The 20,251-nt window shown below is 43.3% G+C and overlaps 1 protein-coding gene across 1 annotated transcript in view; it reads left to right on the top strand.

The window, feature by feature from the left end:
• The window catches only part of rsrc1 (arginine/serine-rich coiled-coil 1), a 106,041-nt gene that overhangs the window by 18,849 nt on the left and 66,941 nt on the right, over positions 1-20,251 (top strand). Inside the window, exons 4-5 of the mRNA XM_079271373.1 lie at positions 647-865; positions 19,923-19,959. Coding sequence (XP_079127499.1) covers positions 647-865; positions 19,923-19,959 — 256 coding nt within the window. The remainder of the gene's footprint in view (positions 1-646; positions 866-19,922; positions 19,960-20,251) is intronic.

The following is a 20,251-nucleotide window of genomic DNA, read 5'->3' as shown; positions in this document are numbered from 1 at the left end:
CAGGCTGTGGTGTCATTTGCAGATGATTTAATCGGTTTGGAAGTCTTTGTTACACGTAACATAAGTCTGTTGAATCAAAATCCAGTATGGTGAGAGCAACAAACCCTTATTGTCAGCAGATTAAGGCATTTATAAAAAGGTACATGCTAAAATATATTTAGGAATAAAAGTTTGCAGTTTTACTTAAGTTGGACGCTAGCATTAGCTGATTCTTGTGCATTGTGACTATTTTACAATAAAAGAGTGATAGATTTTGTCACCAAGCAATGAACCGAATCACCTGCACTGCAATGCATCCACAAGATGTGTTCTCCGTCGCTCCCACTCTTCCTATTTCTTCTTCCTGTCACGTGTATAACTGACAGCTGAGTGAAACATTCTCAGCCACATTGGCTGAAAGTCATCCAAAGACATTCTGGTAAATACAGTCAATAATTAACTGTAAGGAGAAGTAGACGAGGCAGAAAGAGGATATATCGTGGAACAGATTGATGATATTTAACACTGCAGTAGTATTTGAAGGCTCATTTGTGGGGAAAAAGAAAACGGCCAGCATTTTACTTATTTGTTGAGAAAAAAAGAGCAACCCCCCCACGTCCCAAATTAGTTGTAATATCTGTGGTTCTATGTATTTTATGTCTTCCAGGTCTCATTCTCGCCACCGGCGGTCTCTCAGTAAGAGCGGCAGCCGACGCGGCACCCAAAGCCGCAAAAGAAGCGGCAGCCGGCGGCGGAGCCGCAGCCGCAGCCGAGAGCGGGACCAAAGCCGGCGCAAGGGCCGGGAGAGAGAGAAGGAGAGGGACAGAGGACGAGACAGAGACAAGGACAGGGAGGACAAGCGTAAGGACAAGGCAGTCAAGAAGGGGTAAGTGACAAATGACTTTTTTTACACGGAGGCGTACATGAACAGGTGGTCTCGAACACACCAAACAAGCGCGGGGTTGGCACAGCTCATTCTAAACTGTAGGCACAGGATATGTTGGTCAGTATAATGCAGACTTAAATGCGGAGCTCAGTCGCAGCCCCTCCATCTGTCCATCCATCACTTGATCCCTCCATCCATCCATCAATCAATCCATCACTCCTTTTCTTCCTCCATTTCCCCTCGCAATCAGGCAGCGGCCCACACTGGCCTTGTAATGCGATAGAATTCCCTCTTGTAAGGGAAGACGTCATGGGGAAAGTAGGAGTGCTCCACAGGTCTCGGTTTCAAGAGAATGTTTGGGTCACCAGATGATGTCTGACGACTTTAACTCCACTTTTCACCCAGCTGCAATAAGTCTAGAAACATAACAATATCATATGCATCTCTGATGTCTTTGGTGCTCATGCCAAGAAAAAATAAAACAATAAATGAGACCGCCTTATCGAGGGCAGGAATGTTGGCGAATGACATCTTCGCTTGCAAGTGTATGTCTTCTAACTGCTGTAATGCTCACTAGAAGCAGGTTTAGAGTAGTGGATCTTTAAACAGCGGTGCACTCGGCTACAGGTCTAACCACCTTAGAGGCCTCTCGTTGCCTCGACCAGAATAGCACCCTCAATACCTCCCCAGCGCGAGGTGCTCTAATGTGATTTGAGGCCACTGTAATATGACTGGAACCCAGTTGTTGTCTGTCATATTGAATGGCACAGATGTGTGTATCAGACTATGGATCCCACGAGTGGTGCCGACCAGCAGCTTGTGCTAAAACATGTCAATTTAAGAGACTTCAGCGTCCCTTCCTGAACAGATCGCTTTACAATTAAGATTGAAAAAGTGTACATTCACATCCAAAGGTCAAACCAGGTTGATAACGCTGCTATTTGTCTTTTCCAAACAAATGAAAACTTTGAATACTTCGCACATAAACTTGTCCGAGAGAAAACATTTCGAGGCAGAATTTATTTCCAGGCTTTTCATTAAATGCACTAACAGACATATGCAGTAATAGCCAAATGTCAATTTAGGATTTTAAGCATTTGATCCAACTGAAAATGATCTCCATTCCTCAGATGTGTTCTTGATGCAACTGTGCTAACAGATGATGAAACTCATAACTGTAGCAAACGGTCGTAAGACAAAAATGCAGCACATCGAAGAACGTTTTCCTTTTTATTTTTTTTTACTTCGCTTGTGCACTTCTGTCAAACTGTCGCAACACTTATTCTGGAAAATGTGTGTGTGCTGCATCTCATTAAGTTAAGTAAATGCTAATTATTATTCTTTGACAGTGAATCTGAACTGAGATGTCTTTTTATGTATTTTGCACAGTTATGACTGAGGGAAACATCCACATGATTAGAAATAAGGGTTAAGCATTCACATATCATTCAAGCTATGGTTTCTTGTTTATTTAGATTTACGCATTTTGTAAATGATCTTTAGATAATGATTCATAAGTTCAGTACACTTGTTTTTAGAGCAGATGTGTTGATATTAATAATAAATTCAGCGCTACTTTCTTTCATTCTTCTGGAGGCTTTATTGGTCATCAATGAAGACCTTTGGGGCTCAAGATATTTCTCTCTCTGTGTGTGAAAAGAACATGGAGATTTGCTTTTAAAGGAAAAGTGCTCCATTTATTGCAAGCTATTACATATTGCCTTTCCTTAGAGCCGTATCAGGAAAACAAATAAAGCTAACGGTGAAATGCACGGCTGGCCGACTATATCTATTTTCTTATTAAGGCTTCAATATCCTTCAGCATCGATAGGAATCTCTTCCTTTATCTCTGACCCCGCTTTAGCTTGTCTGTGTGCACGTGTGTGTGCTGATATATGTAGGTTGGTTTGTGTGTATGTGTGTGTGTGTGCAGTTCCACCTGTGGCAGCGTTAATATTCCTCAAACTGTCTATCCTCCTATCTGGCCTTGCAATTTACCTGTGGAGGTATGATGTTGGAATCATTTAGACTAAACCGTGTGGCGCTGACCTGCCATCGTACCGGCTGACACATACATACAAACAGATACTTTGGTTTCCTTTTGATCTGGGTATTGAAGATGGTTACTTTTATTTTGGTCAATAATAATCTTCATAACAATTTATAGCGTACATAATTACTCATTTTTGGGTCACAATTCATTTTAAGGTTCGTGCTTCTGTAATTAACTTAGCAGTTGTAGAAAGAAACACAGTGGGTGGAAGTATACATTGTTTTAAACATACCATACTTACATGCGCTTTAACAGTGCTGGGTAATCACTAAACATGTGATGAGTCCATAAAAATACCCAACACTGAAATGTGTGCTTGATTGATTTATATGTTTTTTTTCCACTTTATTTGTTACCGTATTTGTCTCCATCACCACACTTGCAGTACAATGAAGGAGTACAGTTCAAATCCCATTGGTCTGTGTGTGGACGTTGCTATGATGGTATCGACGTCCAGAAAGTGTCTGACATGGATGTTCCTGATGTTCCCCAGTGGCTCCCACAGGAGTTCAGAGTTTCTTCAGCAGAAGAGAGGCAGTATAGCAGTGAGAGGTTTCAGGAATATAAGAATACTCCTGTATATAATAAAATGTAAAACAAGGCGTTCTGCAGTATTTCCTGTCGATGACAAGCCACTTCCTTTTTCCCCTCCATTCTTCTTCTTCTACTCTTAATGGTGATGGGGGTAGGGTCTTTATGTAAGCCCCTGATCCTCACCACACACCCACACACACACACACACACACTTCCAACCTCATTTACATCCAGGTCTCCTTGCTGGGTGGTAGGCGAGGAGTAAAGCAGTGCGATGTGGGGAAGAGGCTCGGGAGCTTTATAGTGTCTGTCAGGATGAAAGAGGGGCCCCTCAGAGCGGCACCCTGACACCGACTCTGTGTGAGCGCACGCTCGTGTGCGGTGTTGTCGTCATTAAACATTTAACACTCCTCTAGTATGACAGCAGGCAACTTGGTGCTCCAGCGGCATGTTTTCATGCAACATTTATTGAAAAAGACAAGCTGCTTTTAAGAGATCTTGTTGCCTTTCACCGGTGGCAAAGGCTAAGTGGGTGATTGTAGGGTTCCGTGTGTGTGTGTGTGTGTGTGTGTGTGTGTGTGTGTGTGTGTGTGTGTGTGTGTGTGTGTGTGTGTGCGCGCGCCCCCAGACTAGTGTACAGGGTCAGAAGGTCAGCTTTGCTCTGTGTAATCCTCTGGCTTCGTATTTACAGAGAGAACATAAGAGGTTCATTAATGAATTTAAATGAGTTTGTCTTTGATAGATTCATCAACAGGAAGGCTTACTTGTGTATTGTGTTTATTGTTCATTCTACTTTGAGTTAAGTATTTGATCCAAGTACCCTTTCATCAGCACCACTCGTCGTTTTGAAATATGTTCATTATAATTGAAACTAGATGTAATTTAACACAATAATGTACACAACTTATTGTAGTTGCAATATTTTTTCATTGACTTGGTCAACCAGTTGGAGTGTAAGAAACTAACACCATTCATTCATTATCTTTAGGATCTATTTTTATTATTTTTATAGCTAGTTTTAATGTACTGTTGATGTGTTACAACTGAGGCATGCTGGCAATGAATTCGTTGTTGTGACAATACAATTATTACATTTTGAATCATATTTGTATGTTTATTTTCCTCCAACATAAATATGTTGATTTAAAAAATATATATATATCAAATTATGATTTTTCTTTTTTTAATTAGCTGAGCCACTCAACAATCTCCTTGGTCCCTGTGGGATTCATTGAAATATCATATATAACATATTTATCTCTCGTCAAAAACAATTAGAATGACTGAACACACATACAAACAACATCCTGTAGCTTTGTTCTGCACTGAGTCAGTTTAGGCTTCATTTATGAATATTATTACCTCCGCCAAAGAGGTTATGTTTATGGGAAAAGCTACTGGCCTGATTTTTCATGTAACTTGGTGGGAGGGTGTCTCATGAAATATCATTTTGAAGCAGATTCAGATCACAGGGCAGGTAGAAGACGGGACCTTGGCGAAGGTCCGGGCTCTCTCAGTGCCCTTCTAGCTCGTCCGTGTGCTTTCCCTAAATCTGAACAGGAGGAACGATCGGTGTGTTGTGTTGACAAGTGCACACCTGATCATTGGCAGAAGTATTGAATGTAACGGCATTCTTCACCTGATGTTCAGGCTCAACTCCCACCTGTAATTAATGAGCAGAAATCCGTTATCAGACGGCTGTTTCTCCACAGAAAGTGACAGGTTTTTAAGAATATTTTTTAAATAACATGTTTAGGCATAAATAAGCTGCAGAGATTGAGGCTTTGATCAAGCTTGAAGGAATTTGGAGTAAAGTCAGTTTTTTTGTGGGGGGGGGGTTCCCTCACGATGCACACAAACACACATGTATGCAAACTCTCACCCTTTTCCCTTCCTTCTCCATGTCCGTCAAGCTCCTCAAAGTCGGCTCCTTTCGTCAAAGAATGTGTCTGCTTTCATGAGAAGTCTTCACCCTTTCCCTTTGCCCGTGTCGACCTCCTGTGCGTTCCTCTGTAGCGGATCACCAAGGTAGTGGAGGAACGTGGACGTGGGCTGCCTCACTCCACATCCTCAATCAGAGAGGTCTGTCCAATTAGGCTGAACTCCTCGACTGTGCCGGGTCACGGGAAGGACTGTCGGTCTATCCGAATCAATTTCATGTCGTCTGAGTGTGAAATGGGCAGAGGCTGGGCAGAGGCTGGGCAGCGGCGGCACGGAGGGCGGTTGCGGAGACCTCCTCGTGGCATCAGACAGCCGTCTTTTCCCTGTGCGTATAAAGCTGCAGTCGGTATAATGAGCTGAGGGTTAAGAAATGAAATGACTACCTTTTCATTAAAGCCTTTTTTTGATGTCTGTCTATGAAAGAATAATTTTGGAGTTTTTTCCTCTGCTAGCGAGAGCAGCACTTCTAACAGTTCGCACTTATAAAATAGCTTATTGTTTGAGGATGGAGTTCCCTTTTTTTTTTTTTTAAGTCTTTAAAAATAAAGCATGTTTTCTTGACACTTCGTGTCCATAGAGCCGTCCCCACCAAACCCGCCCGTTCCCGTCTCTCTCTGTGAAATGTGATTGTTTAGTAATTCCTCTCATTACTGTGTTTTCCCCTGACAAGCTAAACAGAACCCAGCCTCACCACAGGGGTCCCGGCCGGACCCCCAGGCCTCAGTTTGGCTAGCTTTGCTCCATCGCTCAGCCTTAACCTCTGGAAGCCTAGAGGCTGTGAGGAAAGGAGAAAATAAAACAAGACCCCAGACACAAGCGCACACATTGCGCACTCACCGCTGTTGATTTTCTCTACCTCCTTGGCTCACTCTGAGGAAACGATTGTCTGCTTCTTTGCCTCCGTTGAACATCTATCAGCTCATTAGTGTTGATAATACACAGAGAAAGTAAGTGTGTTTGTGTGTGTGTTTGCGCTCATGTAGCCCCTGCCTGCGGCGTCCTCTCAGCCTGTTGGGAGTGTGTGTATGGGTGGTGTGGATGGGACCACTGGCTGCTGTGTTGTGTGTGTGTTTTCTGTGTGTGTGTGTGTGTGTGTGTGTGTGAGTGTGTGTGTTTGTCTGCACTCTTGCAGGACTCTAGGCTGTGTCTGGCTCTGGGAGCGGGTCTGGGGAGGTAAGAGAGACTTCAAACGCCGTCCTCGGAAGGTTAGGATACACTCACATTGACTTAAATCAATGAGCTGTAAGTGTGTGTATTATTTGTGTGTGTGCGTCAAGGGGGTGTAGCCTAGTGGCCAGGAGCGAGACGAGACATGGGCGAAGCTGAGGAGGAGTGGGTGTGCATGTGTTTGTGTGTAGTTTTGGGTGGGGGCTGGGCGGTTGGACGAGGCTGGGTGGAATAGGAGTGATGCCTACATGCGAAGGATGGACAGGCGTACACACACACACACACACACACACACACACACACACACACACACACACACACAGTCCCAACAGACAAACACATACGCACACAGAGCGGTGCAGCTGTAGTGTTTCTTGGCCCATGGCTGTATGCAGTCATTAGCTGCTTTTTTTTCTCCACACAGATAATGAGCATAGATTGGATAGAAAACAGCCTGGCCGCATGAACTCGATCTTCACTACATGGTCATTTATTTTCACACACACACACACACACACACACACACACACACACACACACACACACACACACACACACACACACACAAGTAGATGAATACCTTGTTAAGACCGATAGAGTGATGCAGGACAAACCTGGTTTTTCATTGGTCTGAACGTCCCGCTCAATACCTGAGTCTAAGGCAGGAGGGGGTGAACGATATACGAACTACAACTGAAGGTTTATTATCTCATGTTAAAGAATGCCGTTCCAACTTCGAGCCCTGGACCACACATTTTTAATCAAAGCTGAAGGAATCTTTTTTTTTTTTTTTTCAGTCTTCAGTCAAACAACTCGCTGTAATGTGAGGGGGCTGCTGTGACTGCCCAGTCTGCCAGCCGGCAGACGTGACTTCTAATGACTTACATGCCAGATATAAACCCAAACTGATGAGGACACAGACTGCGAACAAGCATTATGCCAGCATGTTGTCCTACAACATATCGCCCTTTTATTTATTTATGAAACATAATAGGTGGAGAAAAAAAACATTTTCCTTTGCCATTGACTGGCTCTTAATTAAACCCTGAATGATGAAAGGCTGACGCGAGTACAGGAAGTCTAGGCAAGAAGAGTAACAGACAGAAACCGACACATAATCCAGGCTGTAATCCATCAAAGTTAGATTAAAGTTTCCTGCTGTTAAAGGTTTGTTCCACTTTCTGGAGGATAAATAGCAGTCCATGAACTGAGTAGTGACATTATCCTTATTCCAGTTCACTAGAATCTAAAGTTGGGTTTGGCCACAGATGTCATAAGGATAGATGAATGCTGTACTCAGCTAAAAACTAGAGCAACAGCCAACAATACGTATTATTGTGATGATTATTACTGTTAGGTTTTAATAATTCAATTCAGATAATGCAGTCACTAATTTACAGAAACAGTCAGGACTGTTGGACATGTTGTCTACGCCTGAGAATGACCTCTCTCTCTCTGCACTGTGCAGATTTGTGTGTGTGTGTGTGTGTGAGAGAGAGAGAGAGAGAGAATTCTGGCCACTTTTAATCGCAGGAGAGACACACTGACCAAACGATAGAGAGCTGTGACAATCCACTTAGTGCGCTCTGTAATCTGTTTAACCATTTAGTGAGTTGTTAGGAGTATGCAAACACTCACACACATAAAGGAGAAAAACCCACGAGACACACACTAGACACCTTGCAGGCTTTAGCGGCGCACAGGACGGTCTGCCTCCTGAACTGGGTAGCGATTCAGGAGTGTTTAGTGTGTGTGTGTGTGTGTGTGTGTGTGTGTGTGTTGATGTGTTTGAGACCTGCTGTAGGCACTGAGAGGAGCCAGGCCTGGAGCGTGATGACAGAGACCAGACCCGGCCAAATAGAAGATCACCCCCCTCCCCCCCAATCCAATTACCCTGTTCCTCTCTTTTATTTGCTCCTCTCCTCTCCTCTTTTTACGGCCCTGTCTTAACAGGAGCAGCAGCTAGTGATGGCAGTCCTGGCTGCTGTTGAAGTGGCTGGCTGCTCCGCTTTATGGATCAGAGGAGGATGCAGGCAGGATTATAAGCAGCAGGTTATGAGCAGCGAACATGACAGGCCAGCTCCGATTTAGGAGGGTTATGTAAATGTGCTTGTCGACAAAATACGTTTCTCTGCCCTCAGTATTTTCTCTCTTTCGCGGTGGAAAAGCCGGATCGTTTTTGGTTGGAGTAATCGGAGTGAAGCTGAAAGGGAAGATTGTTATGGAGAACGATGTGTACGCGCCGTAAATGTTTAATTTTCTCGAGTATCCAGTACTTCATCATCTGCACGCGGGGCAAGGAAAGGTGTTAACTGAAGTCTTTATGAGAAAGGCTTTTGAGCTTGAGAACGCATTACACAGAGAAATGTTCTTTTTAGTCGGAGAGAGCAGACAAAGTAACGCCGAGAGAGAAAGATACGACAGAGGAGAGGAAGAGTTTTCAGATAGCAGAGGAGCACCTCTCCTCATGACCTCTGGTGCTCCGAGACAGAAATACAGCTGTGCAGGTCTTTGCCTAATGGCATTGATCATTACAAGAATACCTCCCTCAGACCGGGTAAACAGCGCTCCAGACATACAGTTAAGTACCACGACTCAGTTGTGGAAGTAAATATGGCCTGAGAGGAGCATACAACAATCAATCTCAGTGGAGGTTTCACGTCTTTTGAAACAAAAGAGTTACGAGTACAGGTACCAATCACACAAGTGTGTGCTTGATTGTGATGACTTATTTGTGTCACAGAGCTGATCATCGAGTAGCCACGGTGAAGTCATGAAGCCTTCCTCTCTCTCTCTCTCGCTCTCTCTCTCTCTCTCTCTCTCTCTCTCTCTCTCTCTCTCTCTCTCTCTCTCTCTCTCTCTTTCTCTTTCTCTTTCTCTTTCTCTTTCTCTCTGTCTCTGTCTCTGTCTCTCTCTCATATATATTCTCCCCCTCCCCTCCCACCCCACCCATTTAGCCTGCCACTTTTTCAGCAGAAGTTTAGATCTCCGGGCCAATGTTTAATTCATTTGTACTAATGTCTCGCTCACTCTCGCTCTCCTTCACTCTCATGTGCTCTGTCTCACCAGCTTAGTCCCTGCGGTTCTCTTAATAGAGTTATTTTACCTTGTGCCTCACTCACTTCACACTGATGACTCTTTCTGCTTCCATTTTCTTTTTTGCCAGTAAAGGAAAACAAAAAAACCAGCCTCATGTTTTACATGATTTGTCAGATGTATTTGGGGCTGGGCGATATGGTTAATGTCATTCTTAGAATGTGGCAAATAAGTCACAATGTGGCAAATGACTGCTAACTGTGTTTTATTTTTGCTTTTAATAAAAGTTTTGCTTGGAAATATGAATTTGTACAAGAAACATTTGTTTGGGAATATATTTATAAATATATATATATACATTTGATATATATATATATATATATATATAACACACGCATTCATTTTGTTTCTGGTGTTTCAGTCTGAGTCTGTCTCTCTCTGGTCCATTGCGCTTTCTTTGCTCTACGTATCGTACCATCATTGAGCCTTTTTTATCTACCCGTCTCTCTGTTTCTGCCTCTTTCTATTCCCACATCTGACAGCATGGAAAGTATGTACAGTTGTGTCTCAATATTTTGGGCACGGCTGTCTCATCAACAGTGAGCGAATTATTCACTTCTTTTTCCCTCCACATACACATTCATCAATGCAGACGGACTGGAATCCGTTCGTTCTGAGCGCTGTGTGGAAAACATTTGTAGAGAAAATGAAGTATTTTCAGAAAATCATAGCAAATCATCTCATAAAATGTTGGAACACATTAATCAAAAGGAATAATGCGGTTATGGCACGCACATGTTAGCAGGTAAACATACGCCACAGTTTCTATATGGTCACGCTGTATGTTGGCATCTCTAATGTATAGATTGTTTATGAATGCAGTGAGTCTTGAGTAGAGCAGAGTGTCATTTTGAAATGTGTTATACCATGACCGATACTTTTTGATATCATAAGTTTCTCGACAAAACTTTGTCCCTTTCACAAAACAAGCTAAAGTTGTCAAGGGTCCAAACACAAAGAGAGAAGAAATGTGCCGAATAAAATGGTCTTAACTTTAATTTATGTCGGCACTTGTTTCATCAAAGTAAACAAGATGATAAATCTGACCAGTGCTTAGGTTTTGACCATATTGTTGCTGCATTAAAAAGGTTTGCACTTGAATTATAATTCCTGTTTTTACCAAGTTGCTGCTCTTCCGTTTATTAAATAGTTAATAAATAACAATTCAGTCGATTTCGAGGTTCTCATCTGTTACATTTAGTTTTACAAAGTTAGGAAAGCAATGTTTAAATCAAGCCGTTACGTTAAACATAAAGTAATTATCCCAGTCTCTTCCACACAGTGAGGCACACAGCTTATTAATTAAACACCGGTATCAAAGTCCAGGTATCGGTGTCGGGCCTGAAAGAGACGGATCGGTGCTTCCTGTAGCAACAACTCTGTCCTCTGTATGTGCATGTAAGTCTGTCTGCATTAGTGTGAGACTTGGGTTTACTTTTCTTTGTACCACTTTTCCTTGAACTCTACAGACTCTCTCTCACACACACACACACACACACACACACACACACACACACACACACACACACACACACACACACACACACACACACTCCTGACATCTCTCCCTGTAGGCCAGACTGCAGAGCGCTTGGGGCCATGTTGTTTTGTCTTCTGATGGACGGACAGACAGACAGAGGGAGAAAAGAGAGACTTACCCTGGCCAGTGATTACGCCAGTTTGACACCACAGATATGGAGGGGGGGGGGGGGGTAGTAGTGAAAAAGGCAGCGTAGAAAACTGTGTGGAGATGATATGAATAACAATGTACGCGGTGTGTCTCCCTGGACCCTGATAACCTGCAGACCAGAGCCCGGTCCCTGTGACAGGCGGGCCTTTGTGGCCACTTTATCCCGCCTGTACACTTGTAAGGTAGAGCCGGGATAATCGCGCCTAATCTAATTAAGGCTAAAGAGGGCCATGACTGAGGCTGGCCAGAAGCAGACTGGGCACACTCTTACACACACACACACACACACACACACACACACACACACACACACACACACCAAGAAACTCAGCTCAGCGCAAAATCCTGTTTGCCTCAGAAAAATAAGGTTGTCATATTGATTATGCAGATGAGGGACCAACCGGGGCTAACTGTATCTCGGCCAGCCGGTTCCAGCTGACACAGACTAAAGAGAGGGATCCAGAGAGAGGAAGAAAGGATTGGGACACATTTAGCTTTCTTTATTCTCTCTCTACCTTTCTGCTTGTCTTGTTTTATGTTGAGAAAAGCCTTGTTACCCGTTGTGTGTAGACGGTAGACGTCTAATATTTAGTTAAAATTTACGAGTTACAGTAAACATGACGAACATGACCTACCAATAATTCCAGGCGCCTTCGTAACAACTTTTATTGCTGGAAAAAGCGAAGGTTTTCTGACATTATGGTGAGCAGTAATTTGAAATACGGCCCTGACGGCATTGACGCAATTAAAAGTAAGCGAACCGACAAATATACAGGGGCAGCTTCATATATTCAGTAAAAGATGAGATGAGAGAAACAGAAACTGTGATGAAGCAACATCTCTCAGTGCTCTGTTCATGCTGAGACTAACCATTATTTTATAATTATTGATTAATCTGTTGATTCTTTTTTTTTTATAAACAGTTGTCAAAAGTATGTCAAGACATCTTCAAATGTCTTGTTTTGTCCCACCAACCCGAAACTCAAAGGCATTTAAATCAAATACAGAGAAGCAGTAAATCCTCACGTTTGAGAAGGTTGAACAAACAAATATTTGGCATTTTTTGCCTGATTGAAAGACTTAAACAATTATTCAAATTAGGTACAGTTGCTTGTAAGGACATGTTGTGGATACATGGCTATTAATAAACTGTCTGCTTTGTGTTTGTGTCTGTGTGTGTGTGTGTGCAAATTTGTGGCTGCCTGTTTATGTGTACACACTTGTCTTCAGGTGTGTGTGTGTTTTGTGTGTGTGCAGCCAGCCGGCAGCCAGATTGCTATTTCCCCCCTCTGCCCCTATAGAAAGGCCCGGGTATTCTCTGGATGAGGGTGTGATGTACAATTGAAGGGCAGGATTGAAACTGATTACCTTGTTAACTCCTGGCACCCACTGGCAGCTTGAAATAGACCTGAGCGCCAGGGCCTGATTTGCAAATGAATTACCTCTCCCCTTCCCCTCCTCTCCATTTCCCCCATCTTCCTCCCTCTCCCCCGTTCTTTTTTTTCTTCTGTCCATTCTGTGCCAAGATCATCTTTTTATATTGTGCCATGACAGATGCTGTGCCGGGCTGCCATTGTTCCCCATCAGTTTTTTTGGGGCCACGAGGAGAGCCAAAAGATTTCCACATGTGATTCTAACACAAGCGTGTGTCTCTCCCCCCCCCCCCCCCCCCCCCCCTATAGCCCGGTGCTTCATTCTTTGTGAACCAGCACTGAAATCTATAGAGTTTTGGAGCAGGCGGACATGTTGGGGAGTGTCATTGTTTCCGTCTCAATAACGGAGAGGTATTTCTCTGATTAGGAACGGTTCTAATTGGGAGGTATGAAAAGGACCACCGGCTATTGAAGGAACCGCGGGGAAATTGATTGCTCTCCGTGCCTCTCCGTCTTTGTCCCACTCTCCCTTCTATGCAACACACTAAAGATAAGTCCATTTACTTTCAAACTTGACCCCAGCATTCAATTCTCCACTGCACCAGAGTTGGTATGTACGGGCTGTGGGAGGAGGGACCGTCTGTAGGGGGACGCACTCGCTCCACGGCGTTGCATGTTTGTTTAGATGCGTGTGTGAATGGAGCGGGGGTGACGGTTCAGTCGGCTCGCTCAAAATGAGTTGAAGACGGTTCCTCAACCATGACCTACTGATGCATGAGGTGTTTCTTTAATAGCAAAACGCGTGTCGGGTCCTAAGCTCAGGCACAGGGGTCTAAAGTAGGCACACAGGTTTTTTTGAATCCATATTTTCAAAATTGGACGACTAATGACCAGGTTTCACAAGATTCAGATTGGTATGTTGTGAAATTTTAATGACTTTTGCTAATTTTGCAATGATTTTGATATTCGAGAGTTTAAGCGAGACATTTTTAAGATGTGAAAATAAACTCGTCAGTGCTCTCTGGTGACAAACTACGTGATGTGGAACTGTTTCTAAATTACCTTCAACCTAGTTCCTTCTCATCAGCCGACATATACGGTGATACTGATGTACCTGCAATAGGCTAACATCGGCTGATATATTGGTCTGGCAGAGTTAGCCATCTCGCTAAAAGAGACAATAAAGTATTCACACGGACAGAAAGTCACCAGTTCACACAAACGCTTTGATCTGTAACACCGTGACTCTCATCTCCATAATTGGCCTCTTCTTCCCTTCCCTTCTTTTTTTTAATTTCAATTATGCTATTAATGTCCACTTCATTCAACTAGCCAGTGGTGTTGAAATAGGTCTTGTTATTGCTGACACAGTCACCTTCTTGTAAAGCTTGCACAAAATGAAATGAGTCAAATTGTCTTTGTAGGATAAACAAGTACTGTTTGGTTTGGAGGAACTGCTTCAACTGTAGCTATAAAAGTGCTTATTAATTAAAAGTTCTGTCAAATGTTTACCCCTGGTGCAGAATGACAAAACACCTGTTTCTTAACCATTCAAGTGATAGAAATCTTGCAACTTTTCGAGAAATGTCGTTAAATTCCTGCTCCACAAGTGTTTCAAGCACTCTCTTTCTCTCTTTCTCTCTCGAGCATTGTCCATGACCAGGTGTCAGATATGGGCCACGTATGAACAGGTGTGTGTTTATATCACAGAGAACAGAAAGGCCCGCCATAAATCAGCTTCTTCCTTTCTTCTTCCTCCTTTTCTGACTTTTTTTTTTATTGACTGCACTTAACCCTCCCTTCAGAGAAACATAAAGTGCTGAATTTGTTAGCCCCATTTTTAATGGACTGCTTTTCTCCACCATTTTGGGATTATGCTAAAGTAAGCCCCCTCCATTGGGAAAGGGGGGGGGGGGGCGTTGTATGGCTGTGTGTGTGTGTGTGTGTGTGTGTGTGTGTGTGTGTGTGTGTGTGTGTGTGTGTGCACATGCCGAATTACATAGAAAGCATAGAAGCATAAGTCTGTGTTTTGTTCCCTCTCGTGTGTTCTGCGTGGAAGAGTGACAGCCCCTGACTTACCCTTGCATTATCCCTTCCTGAGAGAGTGTGTGTGTGTGCCCCCCCCCAGCCCTCCTCTTAGCTGTATAAAACCCTGAGAGGTAACTCTGATAGTACACACAGAAGAATACAATTTCAATTTCAATTGGCAGCCCTGTTAAAAAGGAGCTATGGAGATGGCAATCAGGCCTGGGGGAAAGCTGAGCTCCCTGCGTGTGTGTGTGTGTGTGTGTGTGTGTGTGTGTGTGTGTGTGTGTCCCTCGACTGCTTAATATCAAGCTTTTGCCTTCTATTAGTTAAACAGGCAGATGTCACTGATGTGGACTGTGTATTAGTTCATTGTGTGTTTTATTTACGTGTGTGTGTGTGTGTGTGTGTGAGTGAGTATGCTCTCTCTGGTGTCCCCATCACATTGACTCTTTAATAAATATGCCTGCCATTCTATCAGCAGTCAAACAACATATGAATGACACGCTTGACAAGACATGCAACTGTGGCAAATGGGGTACACACACACACGCACGCACACACACACACACACACACACACACACACACACACACACACACACACACACACAATCTGATGAGTGATGTCTCTTTCATAGTCTTACAGTGTCCTGTCTTCCCTTTGCTCACTATCTCTGACTGATATCAGGCTGAGAGGCTGCTGGAGGCCAAAATGTTATTTCTGCAGCTAAGGTGTGGAACAAAAAAAGAGATGGGTACACTTAAAAAGAAAAGAAACAGAGTGGTGCTTACAACGTGGTCAGAGGTTTGTAATCTTTCCCCCCCCAAAAAGGTTCTATGTGGTCCAACACAGCTTAAATCTGGACCCCTGCTTATTCAAATTTAAAGACCATTTCACAGCTGCTGTAAATGATAATGGTTTCAGTTGGCACATTTGCATTCATGTGATCGATTTTCAAGATTAAACCAACCAACAAGTAATTCAACTTTAGCTACTTTGATAATCTGTTTAATGGATTGTGTCATACATGTGAAGCAGTAATGACAAACATTCCCGACACTGAATACTGTTTGTTTCAAGTAAAATAAACAGTAGCAGCTGTTAATGGGGAAATAAAAGCATTTTGTCAAACTTGTCAGCTTAAAAGAAGTCTTGCTATATTGACTGTCATATTGACAGGTTAGCTACTTTCTTTTTGCAGTTTTGGTAAGTCAATGTCCAGCCTATGGGCGAGGTGTGTTTTAAGGTCAGCGTAAGACTTTCTGGTTCACTAGTGTTTGAGACTATTAACTCCCCATACATTACGTATAGAGCATGACGGAGCCATTACCGTGACACAAACAACCATTGACTTTTTAATTAATTTAGTTTTTTATCCTTAAACTAGAGGATATTTATACAGTACTGGATTGCAGAAAAAAATAGGGGAGAAAATATGGTGTTAATAGGGCCGGTGGAAGAGAGCCGGTGAAGTGTGCCTGCTATGAAGTGATACAGCTGACAGTGAAAGGGTTAAAGCTTCCACACTCAGGACAGCAGGCCCGAGAGGTAATGCATGGCTGATGAGTGCTGCGCTAATGGGCAGCTCTGTTAGCCGGGAATCAAATGACTGCCTCTGCATTTTAAGTCCCTCTGTCGCCGCCATTGACTGACTGAAGATATTTGTCTTCGCCGTGTCAAGGGGTGGAGCAGGAGAGGAGGAGGGGTCAAGTAAGGAGAGAAAGAGAGAGAGAGGGGGGGAGAGAAGTGGAGGGCATCTTTAGAAAAACCTGAAGACCCCGAATGCAATTATTAGAAACTTGACCACAAATGACAACTCTTCTGATACCGGTGCTGTAATTAATTGTCTTCTAGCAGGAGTGCAGGGGTTTGGGGGGGGGGGGGGGTGGGGGGGATGAGATGAAGAGAGATGGAGAAGGACATGAGGGAAGATGAGGCAACAGCTTAAGGACCCTCTTTAAAGACGAAGAAATATGCAAATCTGAAGAAGTGGATTAAATAAGATTAAAAGGAGGAGAAAACAAGCTGGAATGAGGAAGCAGAAAAGTGCACACTGTGATGGATCCAGTGACCATGTTAAATTGGTTATATTGACCTTGCCAGGGCTCAGTTTAACACTCACACTTGTTTGTCTTGTTTTACTTGATTGACCTCAGATAACTGATGACCATTTCCTGGAACAACAGTACATTACTCTCTCTCTCTCTCTCTCTCTCTCTCTCTCTCTCTCTCTCTCTCTCTCTCTCTCTCTCTCTCTCTCTCTCTCTCATATATATTCTCTGACCCCTCCCTCTCCCCCCGGCCAGTCTTTGTCAGGCTGTCTTTCTCGTTCTGTCATGTAGATATAAAGAGAGGTACTCTGTGCACCAAATACTGCAAGTTCCCAGAAACGCAATGATGCAATGTATCCGAAAGAGATGACTGGCAAATGTCTATATCGCAAAACGGCGCGTCAAAAAATTTCCAAAAGAAACAAACAGACGGAATGGCGGAAGACGATATGTTGCTATTTGGCGATGGAATCAAACATATGAAATGAAAGTATTTTGTGTCTATTTTATATAATCATTCTATTGGTGCATTTTGCTATTACTGGCTACTTGTCCAGACTGTGAGCAATGAGCAGTGCACAGAGAAGAAGTCGTGGCTACACCAGAAATATAGTTCTTTGCCCCCAAAGGCTGATCCGTTGTGAGACCGATAGCCGGCGGGTTTCGAGATTGCTCGTCCATTAATACGATATCCGGTTTGCCGCGTTCCTCCGCCTGATGTGAATGCAGCGCAAGTACAATTTTAATGTGCCACAAGTTCAGTTTCGTGATTGAGGGCAAATAAACGACGTGACTGTCACAGTGTATCACGGATCGCTGTCTGTCTATCTTCTTCATCCCCGTCTGTCGTCACTTCTTCGTCTCCCCCTCCATCACTCCCTTCCCTCCCTCCTCCGCCTGTGTGCCAGCGCTATAATGTGCTCCTATGGTTGTAGTCAGCCGGCCACAGTGTCTCTGAGGCCTTGTGCTACACCACCATTACTATCTGGCTTGCCTCCACTACAAATTGGATGAACAGGCACTGACACATTTTCAATATTATTACATTAAACCAAGTGGATTTTGATTGATAACCTAATATTGGCCTAATGCAAAACATCAATCATGGCAAGTATATTAATTATTTAATATTGTGGTGTAATTCAGAAATCGATGCTGCCTCTGCGTTGAAGGCACAGAGAGCGGAGGGAGATAAGGAGAAGAGGAAAGCTCTGTCCCTGAAGACCTCAGCAGATTATATGATGTTTTGAAAAGAGAGATGAGGATGTAAAATGGAGTGTGTGTGTGTGTGTGTGTGTGTGTGTGTGCGCCAGCTGTGTGCATCTAATGGATAGAGTGATCCCTTCGGCCCTGGTGCGGACAGTGCTGGACAGCTTGCCCTTGATAAAGTCAAGACTACAGATGACAGAGTGGCGGATTAAATGCAAGTGAAGAGCTTAATAAAGGTTGGATCACAAAAATAAAAGACAAGGGGGGAAGAAAAAAAAGACGTGGTTATAAAAAAAAAAAAGGAGTGGGGGGGGGAGAGAAAAAAGCAACGGGAAAAGAGTGGAGGAGGAGGAGGGATCGAGCGCCGTGGTTCCCCTGTGTTGGATTGTTTCTCGCTAATTGCGCTTCATTAGTGGATTACACACACTGTCACCACGGTAACAAATGTCTTGCTGTCTGGTTGCCGGGCGCCCGTCATGTATAATGAATGTGGCGGGATGTTTGTCGTAATGTAATTACAGCGAGATGAAGTTTGCCTTAAGTGGTTGACTTGTCTGCATGTGGCTCGGCAAACATCCTTTCTTCACCACTTCTTTTCTTGTTGTTTCTTACTTTTGTTTACATTTCAGTCATTCCTTCATACCGCTGTTTAGAAATGAATGGCGTATAGGTTTGTGGTCACACTGGGTACTTGGCCTGATGGAGGGAGGGATGGCTGGAGGGATGGAGGGATGGAAGGAGGGTGGGATGGATTAGACAGTATGTAATTTTAGAGATGGTGTAGATTTACACTGTGATGCTGCCGGCTGCATTAGCAACTGAAGCCTGTCGATAAGCCTTCCTCTGTCTCTCTCTGTCTCTCAGCACACACACATGCACACGGCCGGGGTGGAGTTGTCAGTAATGGGGGGCCAGAGTTGGACGGGGGGGGGGGGGGGGGTGCAGGGATCGGGGGCTGTTTGTGTTCTCTTGATCTGTTGATTTCCACTGCTGCAAATTTGAAATGTGCCAAAATAGCATCTATTATTTACTGCCAATTTGCTCTTTTTAAAACCGACTGCACCCCCCCCCCTCCTCTTCTTCCACTTCCATTCTGCCGTTGCTACCCTGATAAAAATACACACACACATTTTTTTTTTTTAATAATTCACAGATAATAAACTGAGTTCTTTCCCTGTACTGGGATATTATTGTTATGACTGCCAACAATATTAAACCTAACCTCTGTCTGGTGTGTATCCACACTCACACTAACGCACACAGCACTTCAGTCTGAAAGGAAACGATTAGGATAATTCTTCCTCATCTGTTTTCTTTTCCTTTTGCTTTACAAAAAAACGTTTTTGAGGTCATAAAGATCAATTTCTTGCACAACCATTTCCATCCAGCTCATAACTAAAAAGAAAATCAATAAGATGGTTATGACCACTGCTGACTGCATTTCAACTGAAACCAATTCTGAACTAAATAGAACTTACATGACAATCGATTAATTGTTTTAGTCATTTTTCAAGCAAAAATGTATTTAAAAAAAATCTGTGGTTTCAGCTTCTTAAATAATGAAACAATCAGTTTTTCTTCATCTTCTAGGAAAATAAACTCAACCTTTTGACTGATGGTCTGATGGACTGATTTAGACCAAACAATGACTCTTTTGATTGAGAAAATAATGGCTTGATGATTAATTAACAATGAAAATATATATTCCAGCTTATCAGAATTAGCTACAGGTATTGTTTCACAAAATGGTTCAAATGTTCATTGGTTCCCGAAATGTTCATTCAAACACACTTGAACACAGTTTGTTCTTCTCTCGCCCTTCTGTGTGTTTTCTCCGTGGATGTGTGTATGCGCCTGCAAAAGTTTTGTGTCTGCGCTTTATTTACAGGCGTGGAAATGTGTTGTTGTGTTGCAGGGACGCCGCGAACATCAAAGGCAGATTAGAACATCTGGTAAGTTCTATTTGACACCCCCCTTTTATCCCCTACAGTACACACACACACACACACACACACACACATACACACACTTTGATAACTGCATTCCTAATGAAACCTCCGGCATTGGAGCTGAATACCTGCAGTTACAGGCAGGGAGAGAGACACAGAGAAAGCGTAGTAAACAGGGATAGAGGGAGGGGAGTGTGCCCCCTAGGGCTTGGTCCACCTTTTATATTAGCGTTTCATTTATCCCAAATTCTGCCCACACACACACACACACACACACACACACACACACACACAC

This window comes from Melanostigma gelatinosum (assembly GCF_949748355.1).
Source record: "Melanostigma gelatinosum genome assembly, chromosome: 7".
NCBI classification, from domain to species: Eukaryota; Metazoa; Chordata; class Actinopteri; order Perciformes; family Zoarcidae; genus Melanostigma; species Melanostigma gelatinosum.
This window is presented reverse-complemented; position numbering and strand designations above follow the sequence as displayed.